At 38.7% G+C, this 12,544-nt stretch overlaps 1 protein-coding gene and 1 long non-coding RNA gene across 2 annotated transcripts in view; both read left to right on the forward strand.

Annotated features, from left to right (window-relative positions):
- The window catches only part of LOC148500925 (uncharacterized), a 34,619-nt gene extending 24,598 nt beyond the window's left edge, over nt 1–10,021 (forward strand). Inside the window, exon 3 of the long non-coding RNA XR_015870104.1 lies at nt 9,923–10,021. This is a non-coding gene — a long non-coding RNA (uncharacterized LOC148500925). The remainder of the gene's footprint in view (nt 1–9,922) is intronic.
- A 425-nt stretch (nt 10,022–10,446) lies between these two features.
- HTR1D (5-hydroxytryptamine receptor 1D) lies at nt 10,447–12,024 on the forward strand. Its single transcript, XM_088451180.1, has one exon. The coding sequence runs from the start codon at nt 10,637–10,639 to the stop codon at nt 11,759–11,761; it is 1,125 nt and encodes a 374-aa protein (XP_088307306.1). The 5' UTR covers nt 10,447–10,636; the 3' UTR covers nt 11,762–12,024.
- The last annotated feature ends 520 nt before the right edge of the window (nt 12,025–12,544 follow it).

Consider the following 12,544-nt stretch of genomic DNA (forward strand, 5'->3'; position numbering starts at 1 on the left):
TGTGCTAGCATTATATACAAATATATTGCATGAGTAAAGAATTCACAATATACAGATATGACCTCTGATGCAGTCATGCATAACAGCCCATCTCAGCGGGCCAGATTCAATGCGACACGATTTTTCGTTTCTCAATTATGCACCTTAAGCTGGGTACACACTGTCAGATATATTGGCCGATCAATTGATCGGCCAATATATCGGGTGCCGGTCGGCCAGTGTGTAGCAGTGTTATGTCATTCCCAGACATATCACGTCAGCTATGCTGCACAGACAATGACCATTATATTTGCAGATATATAAGGGCATCGTGCTGTGTGTATGGGCGGTCAGCCAACCACCCGTACACCTGCAGCGGCAGCCGCGGGGAGGGGGCGCTACATGCTCCCAGCCAGCGGGACCCGCCTCCCTCCAACACACAGAACACGGATTATGGTTGTTTAGTATGTATTAACAACCATCATCTGCAGATATATCTGTGTAGTGTGTACCCAGCATTAGATGCAATTAGATGCACTTAACGAGACTGCACTGATTCATTTGATATGCAACACGTGTACTGTACATCTGTGTGTGAATGACTCCAAATCTGTATAGGAAGTTTTAAAGAGAAACAGAATGGGAAATTCTGAACTGGATATTTTGAAGGTGTGTGCATGTGTCTATCTATTTCTATCCTGTACCTGACTTCAAATTGTGGTATAAATAATTAAATCTTCTCACATGGGGCAGTATTCAATTACCGTATATACTCGAGTATAAGTGGACCCGAATATCAGCCGAGGTACCTAATTTTACCACAAAAAACTGGGAAAACTTATTGACTCGAGTATAAGCCTAGGGTGGGAAATGCAGCAGCTGGTAGTGCCCCCAGCAGTAATCCCCCCTGGTAGTGCCCCCAGAAGTAATTCCCCCTGGTAGTGCCCCCAGAAGTAATTCCCCCTGGTAGTGCCCCCAGAAGTAATTCCACCTGGTAGTGCCTGGTAGTGCCCCCAGAAGTAATTCCCCCTGGTAGTGCCCCCAGAAGTAATTCCCCCTGGTAGTGCCTGGTAGTGCCCCCAGAAGTAATCCCCCCCTGGTAGTGCCCCCAGAAGTAATCCCCCCCCCTGGTAGTGCCCCCAGTAGTCCTAATAAAAAGAAAAAAAAAACACTTACCTGAAACCCCGCTCCTGGTCCGGCCACTGCTATCAGCTCCTCTGGCCGCTTTGCATTATGGGAGAGACGTCGTCATGACATCTCTCCCATTACCCACTGTGGGAGCAGGAAGATGGCTTCTGCAGTGGGAGCAGCAGCAGCCGATGAGAGTCTGACAGACTCTCATCGGCTGCTGATTACAACAAACACACAGCTGCTGGCTCCGGCGGCTGTGTGTTTGGCAGTGTGTAGTGCTGACCAAACTCCGTCCAGTCAGCGCTACACACGCGGTGCAGCTGTGTCACAGAGACACAGTCTGCACCGCGGCCCACATGGTACGCTACTCAGCTGCGTACCATGCGGGCATGAATCGAGTGTAAGCCGAGGGGGTGCTTTTTCAGCACAAAAAATGTGCTGAAAAACTCGGTTTATAATCGAGTATATACGGTAGTTTCGCACCCGCAATACTTTTTCGCATGTCAGAATTTTCACCTACATCGTGTATTTTAGCTGCAGAAACTTATAGTGTGCGCCCCCACTATTCGCCATATTCAATTCCAAAGCACTCGAAAACGCAACCCGGCGAATGCAAACCAGGTGAAAAGTATTGTCAGAATTGAGGAAATCAGTCTGACACCCCCTAAAAGATGCACTAACATTGGGGATCAATGTACATGCCCCTGAATAGCCCTAATAAAGCTATTTGGGGTACTTAAGGTGAGTCAATTTCTTCTAATTAGCGTATTTGCACAAGTGGTGTAGAATAGCATTAAGCAGTTTTAAAAAAGCAAAATAAGTAGTCCTGTCAAATTTGGGGTACTTGAAAATGGGTGCAAGCTTGTTTTAAAGTTGCAAAAATAATTTTTTGGGAAAACGCACTCACCCATACTTGCAGACCCTCCAAAAGGCTATTTCGCTAGTTTTTAAGTTTGTACCGCCACCTTGCACTTTTTCGCTCCCTTTTTCTAAGTAAATTTTTGGGGTGTTCCTCTATTCTATTTAGGTGTTTTTTGAAGCAGTTATCCTTTGAGGGGCAGTCCCAAGGGTGCAGAGTGGGATTTTGCACTTTTTTGGACACCTATTCATAGGCAAATCTTTTTCGCCTATTACATTGCATTGCGTTTTTGCATACGCAAAAAACGGATGCAATTGAATATGGCGATAATTTTCCGACAGGCAAAAAGTCACAATCAGCTAAACTTTTTCGCGGATTCTGACTTTTCACCGCTAATTGAATACGGGCCATAAGCTGGGCATCCACTATCCAATTTTCTGTCAGATATCTGTCCAATCTGACTGGTTGGAATGAAAACCTGGTAATGTATGGGAGCAAATGACAGTCGATCATATGGTTTTAAACACTGAAAAAAGGACAACATTTTTTTTAAAATTGGTTACATTTGTGTGTTTTTACTAATTTGTCTGAACAACCATTTTTGGCTATTTTCCAGTGTTTGTGAGCAAATGGACGATTGTCATTTGCTCCCATACATTACCAGCCAGCTTGGACAGATATCTGACAGAAATTTTTTTAGTCCCATCAGCTGGCATTCAGGAGGGATCTGTATGTGTGGAAACACACATACAGATCCTGGGTACGTGTATCGTGACCTTGTTTTTTTGTTTTGCCAAGTTCATGGAGCAGCACCAGGATATAGGTGAGTATGTTTTTTTTATTTGCAGAGCCAATCATTAAGGATATTCTACTGGACAAGCGGACAGAAACATCTGGTATAGGTAAGTATGTGTGAATGGGTCGGTGTGTGTAATAAAGTTATACTAATCACGGTGTGTGTGTTTTGTCTTTATTTAACTATTTATTTTACAGTGAAGTTACAGGTGCCGCATGTCTGCTGGCATTTGTAGTTCCACAAGTGCAAATTGGCAGGCATGCTGGCACTTGTAGTTCCACTGTAAAATACAATAGTTTTACATTATTTGGCCCCCCCATTACCCCCATTCCCACCGCTCCAGGGGTATGGGGAAGAGCCCCGGGCTTCAGCGTAAGCCTGTGGTGATCAGGAGGGGGGACCCTTCTTTGGGGGGTCCCCGACTACCCCGAGCTCACCAGCTCATCTGGTATAGGTAAGTATGTGTGAATGGGCAGGTGTGTGTAATAAAGTTATACTAATCACGGTGTGTGTGTGTTTTGTCTTTATTTAACTATTTATTTTACAGTGAAGTTACAGGTGCCGCATGTCTGCTGGCATTTGTAGTTCCACAAGTGCAAATTGGCAGGCATGCTGGCACTTGTAGTTCCACTGTAAAATACAATAGTTTTACATTATTTGGCCCCCCCATTACCCCCATTCCCACCGCTCCAGGGGTATGGGGAAGAGCCCTGGGCTTCAGCGTAAGCCTGTGGTGATCAGGAGGGGGGACCCTTCTTTGGGGGGTCCCCGACTACCCCGAGCTCACCAGCTCATCTGGTATAGGTAAGTATGTGTGAATGGGCAGGTGTGTGTAATAAAGTTATACTAATCACGGTGTGTGTGTTTTGTCTTTATTGAACTATTTATTTACAGTGAAGTTACAGGTGCCGCATGTCTGCTGGCACTTGTAGTTCCACAAGTGCAAATTGGCAGGCATGCTGGCACTTGTAGTTCCACTGTAAAATATAATAGTTTTACATTATTTGCCCCCCCCCATTCAGCATAAGCCTGTGGTGCTCGGGAGGGGGGGGACCCTTCTTTGGGGGGTCCCCGACTCCCCCGAGCTCACCAGCTTGCGCTGACTGACTTGGGGTGCTAATGCTTTGGACCTGGAGCCCGGTGATTGGGTCTCCGGGCTGTGGCATTACAAGCCAGTCGGTTGGGTCTGGTGCTGGTCTTAAATATATTGGGATCCCCATGTCTTTTTTCCCCCTATATTTAAAACCAGGACTGGTCTCTGCAGCCTGGTGTTGGTTTCTAAAATACGGTGGAACCCTACACTTTTTGTTCCCCATATTTTTAGAAACCACCACTGGCTGGCAAGCCTGGGGCTGGTTTGGCTTTTTTTGGGGGGTGACCCTATGTTTTTTTTAAAACTTTTAACCCGTTTTTTTACAGGTTAAACACAATGGGAATTTTCGGGAAATAATCCAGGGACCCCCCTCAAGATGTGTATACATAGGGGATGACAAAGGGTACTCCCATTTTTATCTCCTGAAGGAAGTCGGGGTTTCTAATAGCCACGGTTGGTGCATAAATGTGGCTTTGAATAAGGTGATGCAGAAGAAAATTAAGAAGTCTTCCAAATTGAATACCGGGTAAAAGCCAAACAGGCAAAAATGACGTCATCAGAGAAAAGTTTTCGCCGAAAACAGGCGAAAAATGACTTTTCATCTCAAATTGAATACGGACCAATGTTTTAATTTTGTACAAAATGTAAAAACTCTATATCTGTGTAGGAAGTGCTATAATGCAGGGGCCACCTTTTTGTAAGACAAGTTCTGTTGTGCTTTATCTGCAACTTTGTAGATATTTAAAACTAATTCCAGTGCAGTTAAAGTTGCAGCCCTGTGTTTCTGGTAAAAGAAAAAGCTACTGTTGGACACCGCTCAAAGCGGCTCACTCATGCCAGGCATTTTGTGCCACATGGCATATTGAGGCTAGGCGTGTGAGGACATATCTGTAATTGAAACACTAGGAACATTGAATTATACAGGATTATTATTATTATTATTTCCAGTTATTTATATAGCGCACACATATTCCGCAGTGCTTTACAGAGAATATCTTACCATTCACATCTGTCCCTGCCTCAGTGGACCTTACAATCTATATTCCCTACCACATGCTCACACACATACACACTAGGGTTAATTTGTGTTGGGAGGAAATTAACCTACCAGTTTATTTTTGGAGTGTGGGAGGAAACCGGAGTACCCGGAGGAAACCCACGCAAGCACAGGGAGAATATACAAACTCTTCACAGGTAGGGCCGTGGTGTGAATCGAACCCATGACCTCAGTGCTGTGAGGCAGTAATGCTAACCATTACACCATCTGGGATGCGGTCAATATCCCAACCACAGGGATTCTGGCGCTCAGAATGCCAGCGCCGGAATCCCAACACTTCTCAGAATCCCGGCACCGGCATCCTGACTGTCAGAATCCCGATAGTAATTAGCGGAGTTAGGGGGAGGCTTAAGGTTAGGCACTAGGGGGAGGGATAGGGTTAGGCACTAAGGGGGGAGGGTTAGGGTTAGGCTTTGGGGAGGGGGAGGGATAGGTTTAGGCATTAGGGGGAGGGTAGTGTCAGGCACTGGGGAGGGAGGGTTGGGGTAGGGAGAGGGGGAGGGTTAGGATACTGACCGACAAGTGATGGTACTGTATTCTAACCCTGCTGGGTTGCTGGCATAGGGATTCTAGGCACTGGGATCCTGAGTGCCAACATCCCGTACCCATCCCGAAATACTGTAACCATGCAAACATCAAAAGATTGATTACTAGAATTGGTGTTTTTAAAGATTTTTTTTTCCCACTTTCAAAATTAGCATTACTTACACGATTCTGCATGTGTCGCTCCTGTTGCTTCATTGTATGTACTATAGATCTTATATATACAATTCATTGGTCTGTTTGTTTGTTTGATTATGCATATGGACACCTCTGCACCAATTGGAATGAAACCAATGTGAGGTTGTCCAGTTGGATTCTGGCCAGGCTTTAGAGGGGTTAGAGTCCTGGTCTGACCTCTTTTTAGTGCACGCTGGACAGAACTTTGACCCGGGAAGCCTTTCACTGGATGGATTTGGACAAAAACTTCACAGAGTGGTAACATTGGATCCCAGAAGACATATAGGGGGTTGAGGTCCCAGTTGGACCTCCTGTTGGTGTATGTTGGGCAGAACTTTGACCTGGGGATGCTGGGCAGAACTTTGACCCAGGGAGCCTGTTCTGGGCTTTCCACTAGATGGATTTGGATGAAAACTTCACACAGGGGTGGCAAATGGTCTGGGATGCCTAATAGAGTGGTTAAGGTTCTGGTCGAACCTCACAGCACAGTGCGCAGGACAGAACTTTGACCCAGGGAGTCTGTTCTGGGCCTTCCATTGAATGGATTTGGACAACATCACATAATAAAACTTAATAACTTGAAGATTTAATCCCGAGCAACATCAGATACTTCAGCTAGTGTATTAATAAAGCAGAATGATTATATAGTATACATAAATAATGACATTGCTGCTGAAGGTTTTCTCAGTCCTGTGCCCATTTTTCAATGACTGTGCCTGTCACATTCACATTCAATATCACTAATTTTTACCTAATCAGTTATCTCCTAACAAGTCAAATAAAATATAACCAAATTGTCATAAAAGTATTTTTTTATTTAAATTTTAAGAAAGTGATTTCGAAGAAAATATGATATTGTTTAAAGAAATAATTTGTGATACTTGCTTTTGTATTAATCCTCCTGTTCTGCATATCGCAGGATTCTATGCAGGGAGTTTAATAACTCTGCAAATATTTGTCATTTAACAGAAACATTTACAATGTGCAGAAGTAAAATGGCAGCACTACAAGACCTACAGTTTTTAAACTACAAAACTTACAATATAAAAATGATGGTACCCCTTTTTCTATTTGACATGATGTGACAGCATTAAAGCCCCCACAAAACAAATACTAAAGAGGGGACTTAATTTTAAAGAGGGACCTCCCCTCTGTCAAACAATGTGCCTTTAACTATGCAGGTGGAAATATGGGGGTGAAAGTGCACATATTTGGGGGTGATGGAGCCCTCCTTCCATTTATGGAAAATGTATGTGTTCTGTATTCCTAGGTCATATTTTCTGGTGGTCACAGTGATTACCAGACAACAACTTTAAAAAGGATTCATTATTTACAAGAGGGGACTCCCCATGTGTGCAGGTACTATAGAGCTGCCTTCCTCATATATGGAAAATGTATATTTCCATAGTCCTGGTCATATTGTCAGCTGTGTCCACATTCACCTAGCTTCTTCACCATATGGAGCGTGACTTTGATGTTCCGCCATTAGTAGTAATTTGTACTTTTTCATCTTATTTTCATCGTACAAATCGTGCCAGGACATTAGATTAGTACTTCTGTCAGAAATAATTTGGTAATAAATCGCAGATTAAGCATAATGATAGGTAGTGTGGAGCATGGTGTGATTGCTCATACAGGAACTCTACTGTACTGTATCTTTTGCTTTGTTTACCTAGATTAGGGACTTAGTTGTAAAGAGATTTATATGAAAAACCAGCCCCAGTAGTCAATGTACACTTACATTGTACTTTTGTCACATTTGTGATGCTGATAAGATGCATATTTTGAGGAGAAAGTCTCTTGCAGGATGCTTGGTACAGCTAAGTCACAAAGTCTCTGGTGTGTCAAATGGGGTTATTCAGTATGATTTGAGCAAAGATAAATGTAGACACATTTATAACCCCATCCCTGGTCTCCATGAATATTGCCTGGTCACCACACTGATCACAAGGCAATACCTTATATGAGGGCACACAGTTTGAGTGAGGGGACTCCCCTCTTTAAAACAGCAGTCCCCCATCTCCCTATCTGCCACACTGGTGAAATAAGGGACTTTCTGGTCCTCATCCTCATCTCCTGTTCTTCTTTAATTTTCCCATGTAATCATACTCCTGCAGTGATCTCGGTTATAATGGACATGAAGATAACTAATAAGGTTCATTTTTTTATGGGGGCTTGTTGTGGATGACAAGTGGGACAACAAGGTGGCAAGGCGTACGTGTCCCCCTGCAGTTTTGATGTAAATAATGTCAAATGGACCCCACTTGTCCTTTGCAGCAAAGTGGTTAAGTAACATATTGTTGTTATAGATAAATGTATAGAAAACTGTTTCTTGAAATGGCATGGCATGGAACTTTAGATAACTATATAACTGTTATCAATACTTTAAATAATGCTTTAAATCAAGTTACATGTGTAATAAGTAAAATTATGATACATTATCTAGATGTCAAAGTGACCAAACAAGCTGGTCATTTGGTAAGTTATTTTTTGCAAAAATTAAACTGATAAGAATTGCATATTTCAAGCAGCTAGCCGCAATCCAAAAAACTTATAGATAATTTACCATATGGACTATTGATGAATGTTACGAGGATACTAGATACTCAAGAAAAATTAAAACAGAGAGCTGTAGAGGTATCAGATGTAAGGATAATCCAATTAAGTTTTAATTTAAAAAGTAATAGACCACATTCGGATAGTTTATACAAAAAAAAAAGAAAAACTAAGTATAAGAGAATCACATTAATTTTAAATCATAATAAAAACTTAGTAAAACAAATCATAAAAAAACTATTACAAGGTTTTACATAATGAACAACACATACAGATCTAGCTTCCAAAAATATATCTTGCTTTGATTTTAAAAGTCCAAACAATTAATTTTGGTATGCTCATCATAAATACCACAAAGTTGTAAAACAACATTGACAAAACAAATGAATAATGAAAGTTATTCTGTATGCAAACATACAGTATTTCTGTCTGTTTCTCTATTTTTATGATCAAATGTTTTGACACTTTTTATTAATTCACTTGTGTATACTCAATATGTTGATATTGTTATGCAAAATGTAGTGAACAGTAAAGTCAATTTCAGAAATCAAAGAGTCTAATACTATTAATAATGTTTATTAATTTGACAATGGATTTTGCATGATATGGTGATAGGTAGAAAACAACCTCTGCAACCTGAGAATGCATATAGTACAATTAATTTAACAGCAATGGGGAACATTTTTCTCAGTTTCTGGTTTCCTCTCACATTTCAAACATACTGTACAGTACTGGCAAGTTAATTGGCTGCTCACTTAATTGTACCTTAGTGTGTATGTGTGTGAATTTATACTGTAAGCTCCAATTAGACAGCGACTGATTAAATTAGAAATATTCTCTGTATGGTGCTGCGATGACACTATATAAATAAACAATAATAATAATAATAATAATAATAGTAAGAATAGTTTCAGCACATACTATATTTGGCGCTATGTAGTGATTACAGTGATGCATTGATGTTATCACCAGCGGAAGAGTGACGGAGCCTCACCAAATCATTGTGGACTTTTATTTTTTTTTCCTTGCAAAAGAGAGGTTTTTTACAAAGAAACCTGAAGTGAGTGCTTGTTTGCATTTGTTTGTTAAATGATTGGCACTCAAATAGTCCAGTCTACAGACATCCATGAGGTACAGTATAACCCATAAACTGTGGTACATGGGAATCTTTGCAGAAATATCAATGTAATTCTAATGAAGGTGTTTTCATAATTCTACTTTTACACTAGATGAATCTTCGCATTGTCCTTTTTACTTTATTTTGTTGTCTAGATTCACAATGAGTGAATTACATTGATATAATATTATGTTAATTATTACTATTATTATTCATTATTTATTTTATTACAATTAAAAAATGAAGTTGTATGTTTGCATCAAGTATACATTTTGGACAACTGTATAAAAGAAAAGGCTTCAAAATAATGGATACACATTCATTAAAAGGGTTTTGCACTAAAATATATTTTTCCTTTTTCTTAAGTTATAAGACATTTTCATAAATTAATAAGAATTCACGGTAGTTTTGCTGCTATATTTTGATGACTCTTGCAATCAGCATTTAGTTACTGTGAAAAGATTTCTACAAAATATTTGAGTGGAGATCACCTTTATTATATTTTTGCTAATTCATTGATTTTACAGTTTATATAGTTTCTTAAGTTTAAATTTTACAATTAAATTCATTAGCCTAAGATTTTGCTTTGACTGTGTAATGTGTTTATTTTTTAGGACTCAGATTGCTGGATATCTGCAATGAACTTCAATTTCCACAGGAATATTTTTAAAGTATTTTTGGATTCTAATTGCATTAAATTAGCAAACCCTCAATGATGTCATGCTTTCAAGTCACGCTGGATCAACTTGAACACAATAAGAGGGTTCTTGAACTAGGTTAAACAGCACTTGCTAAGGAAGAATTTTAAAAGCATATTTCATAAGAGCATTGTCATTCCTCATCAATCAGTTCTCTGTTTAAATATTTGTAGTAAAAACATAAAAAAATAAAAATAACAACTCTACTAAAATTACAATATTAAAATAATGAGTCATATTGTAAAATCTCAAAGTAAATATTTGTTTCATAGAAATATATTCAAACTTGTTAGAAACTATAGTTTAACTTTACACTAAAACTGGTGTAATGTTACAGTATTTTAATACAAAGTTGAGGATAGTTTTATTGATAGATAGAAAAATATTTTTACACAAAAACACTTTACAAATATGCATTTAAAAATAAAACAGAATATGTATATTTTTTCAAAAATTAATAATTATTTTAGACTATTTAAGTAACCAACTAAATGTAAGAATTATACCCACATTTAATATATTATGGCACAATAACTAAAGCAAATGACAAATACACATATCACATGAATTATCAGGTATATTTATTAGTTGCAGCAGACATACTAAAGTCATTAGAATTGTTAAAGTAAAATGAATTTTAATAACCAATCCTTAGTCCCAAAGCATGACATTCTGTCACTTAATTCTTCAGGGACTATGATACATTGGGATGAATCAACCGTATTAGGAGTAAAGATCACGCTGGCAATCCTTTTATCATTATTAACTTTAGCCACACTCCTTTCAAATATTTTTGTTATTATTACTATATATATGACCCGCAAGCTTCATACTCCTGCTAATTATTTAATTGGTTCATTGGCTTTTACAGATTTATTAGTGTCTATTTTAGTAATGCCTATTAGTATTGTTTATACTGTAAATCACTCATGGTCATTTGGTCAGGTCATTTGTGACATATGGTTGTTATCGGATATCACCTGTTGCACAGCTTCAATACTTCATCTTTGCGTTATCGCCTTGGATAGATATTGGGCCATCACAGATGCACTAGAATACTCTAAACATCGTACAGCAGGAAGAGCTGCTGCAATGATATCTGTAGTATGGATAATATCTATATGCATCTCCATCCCACCACTCTTTTGGAGACAAGTCAAAGCTCAAGAAGAACTTACAGACTGCTCTGTCAACACAGATCAACTCTTCTATACCATATACTCTACCTGTGGTGCATTCTACATACCAACGATATTGCTGATCATATTATATGGGCGAATATATATAGCAGCACGATCAAGAATTCTCAAACCACCATCAATATATGGGAAGAGGTTTACCACTGCTCAGTTAATCACCGGAGCAACTGGGTCTTCCTTTTGTTCAGTCAATGTAAATTCACATGTGGGCCACCCCCACACTGGAGGAACTCCAGTCTGTATCAATCACATCAATATAAAACTTACAGACAGTGTTCTTGAACGGAAGAGATTATCTGTAGCAAGGGAAAGGAAGGCCACCAAAACTCTTGGAATTATTCTTGGTGCCTTCATAGTATGCTGGCTCCCTTTCTTTGTAGTTTCTCTGGTTTTGCCCATATGTCAAGATGATTGCTGGTTCCATCCTTTATTATTTGATTTCTTCACTTGGCTGGGATATTTTAACTCTCTCATCAACCCTGTGATATACACAGCCTTCAATGAGGATTTCAAACAAGCTTTCCAAAAGTTAATAAGACTTAAAAAACTTTCCTAGGATAAGCTAAACCCAAAAGTACTTTATGTCAAAGATATTTACATGACTTAGCAATGATGCTAATTGTATATATTTTGGGACTAATGCTAAAATGGAGCCACATAAATATATGATGGAAGACTTTCCCTACACAGTTTGGACATTAAAAAAAAGCCATCACATACATCAGGAGATTGCCATTATTATAACCTAAAACTCAAAGAAAAACATTTTATTCAAGTTAATATTTGTGTATGTATGTAAATTATACACTTTGAATGTATATTGCCATATGTAATCAGTATGTTTCAAGATAAATTACATTTATTTTATCATAAACAAAATAATATCAGGAAAATCAATCATTTGTATTAACTATACCTATCCTGGTGATTGGTATGTGGGTAAATGTGAAACAATGCTGTTGGTATGGTTAATATGTAAGTAACAAAATATAAGCATTTGTTAGACTATCATTTATGTGAAACAAGGTGTATTTCGTATTAATATTTTATTTTCCGATGTATCACTTTTTATATAAGAGTACTTTTTATATATCGTAGGTATCATCCCAGTGCATTTTTACAGAAGTTGTGGAGCTGTATTCCAATCAAAAAATTACATTTTCTTAAACAAACAAATAAAGCATAAACAAACATGTCAATAAAAAACATTTATCCATGGAGGATTGGCAACTCAACATCTCTTTGTATAGGCAAAAAGACTATTTACAGTAAGTTCAAGTATTACAGCAAAAAATATATTTAGAATTATATATGTAGAAATGCCACCACTAATATCTAA

This window comes from Taudactylus pleione, unplaced genomic scaffold (assembly GCF_031769625.1).
Source record: "Taudactylus pleione unplaced genomic scaffold, aTauple2 ptg000539l, whole genome shotgun sequence".
Classification (NCBI taxonomy): domain Eukaryota; kingdom Metazoa; phylum Chordata; class Amphibia; order Anura; family Myobatrachidae; genus Taudactylus; species Taudactylus pleione.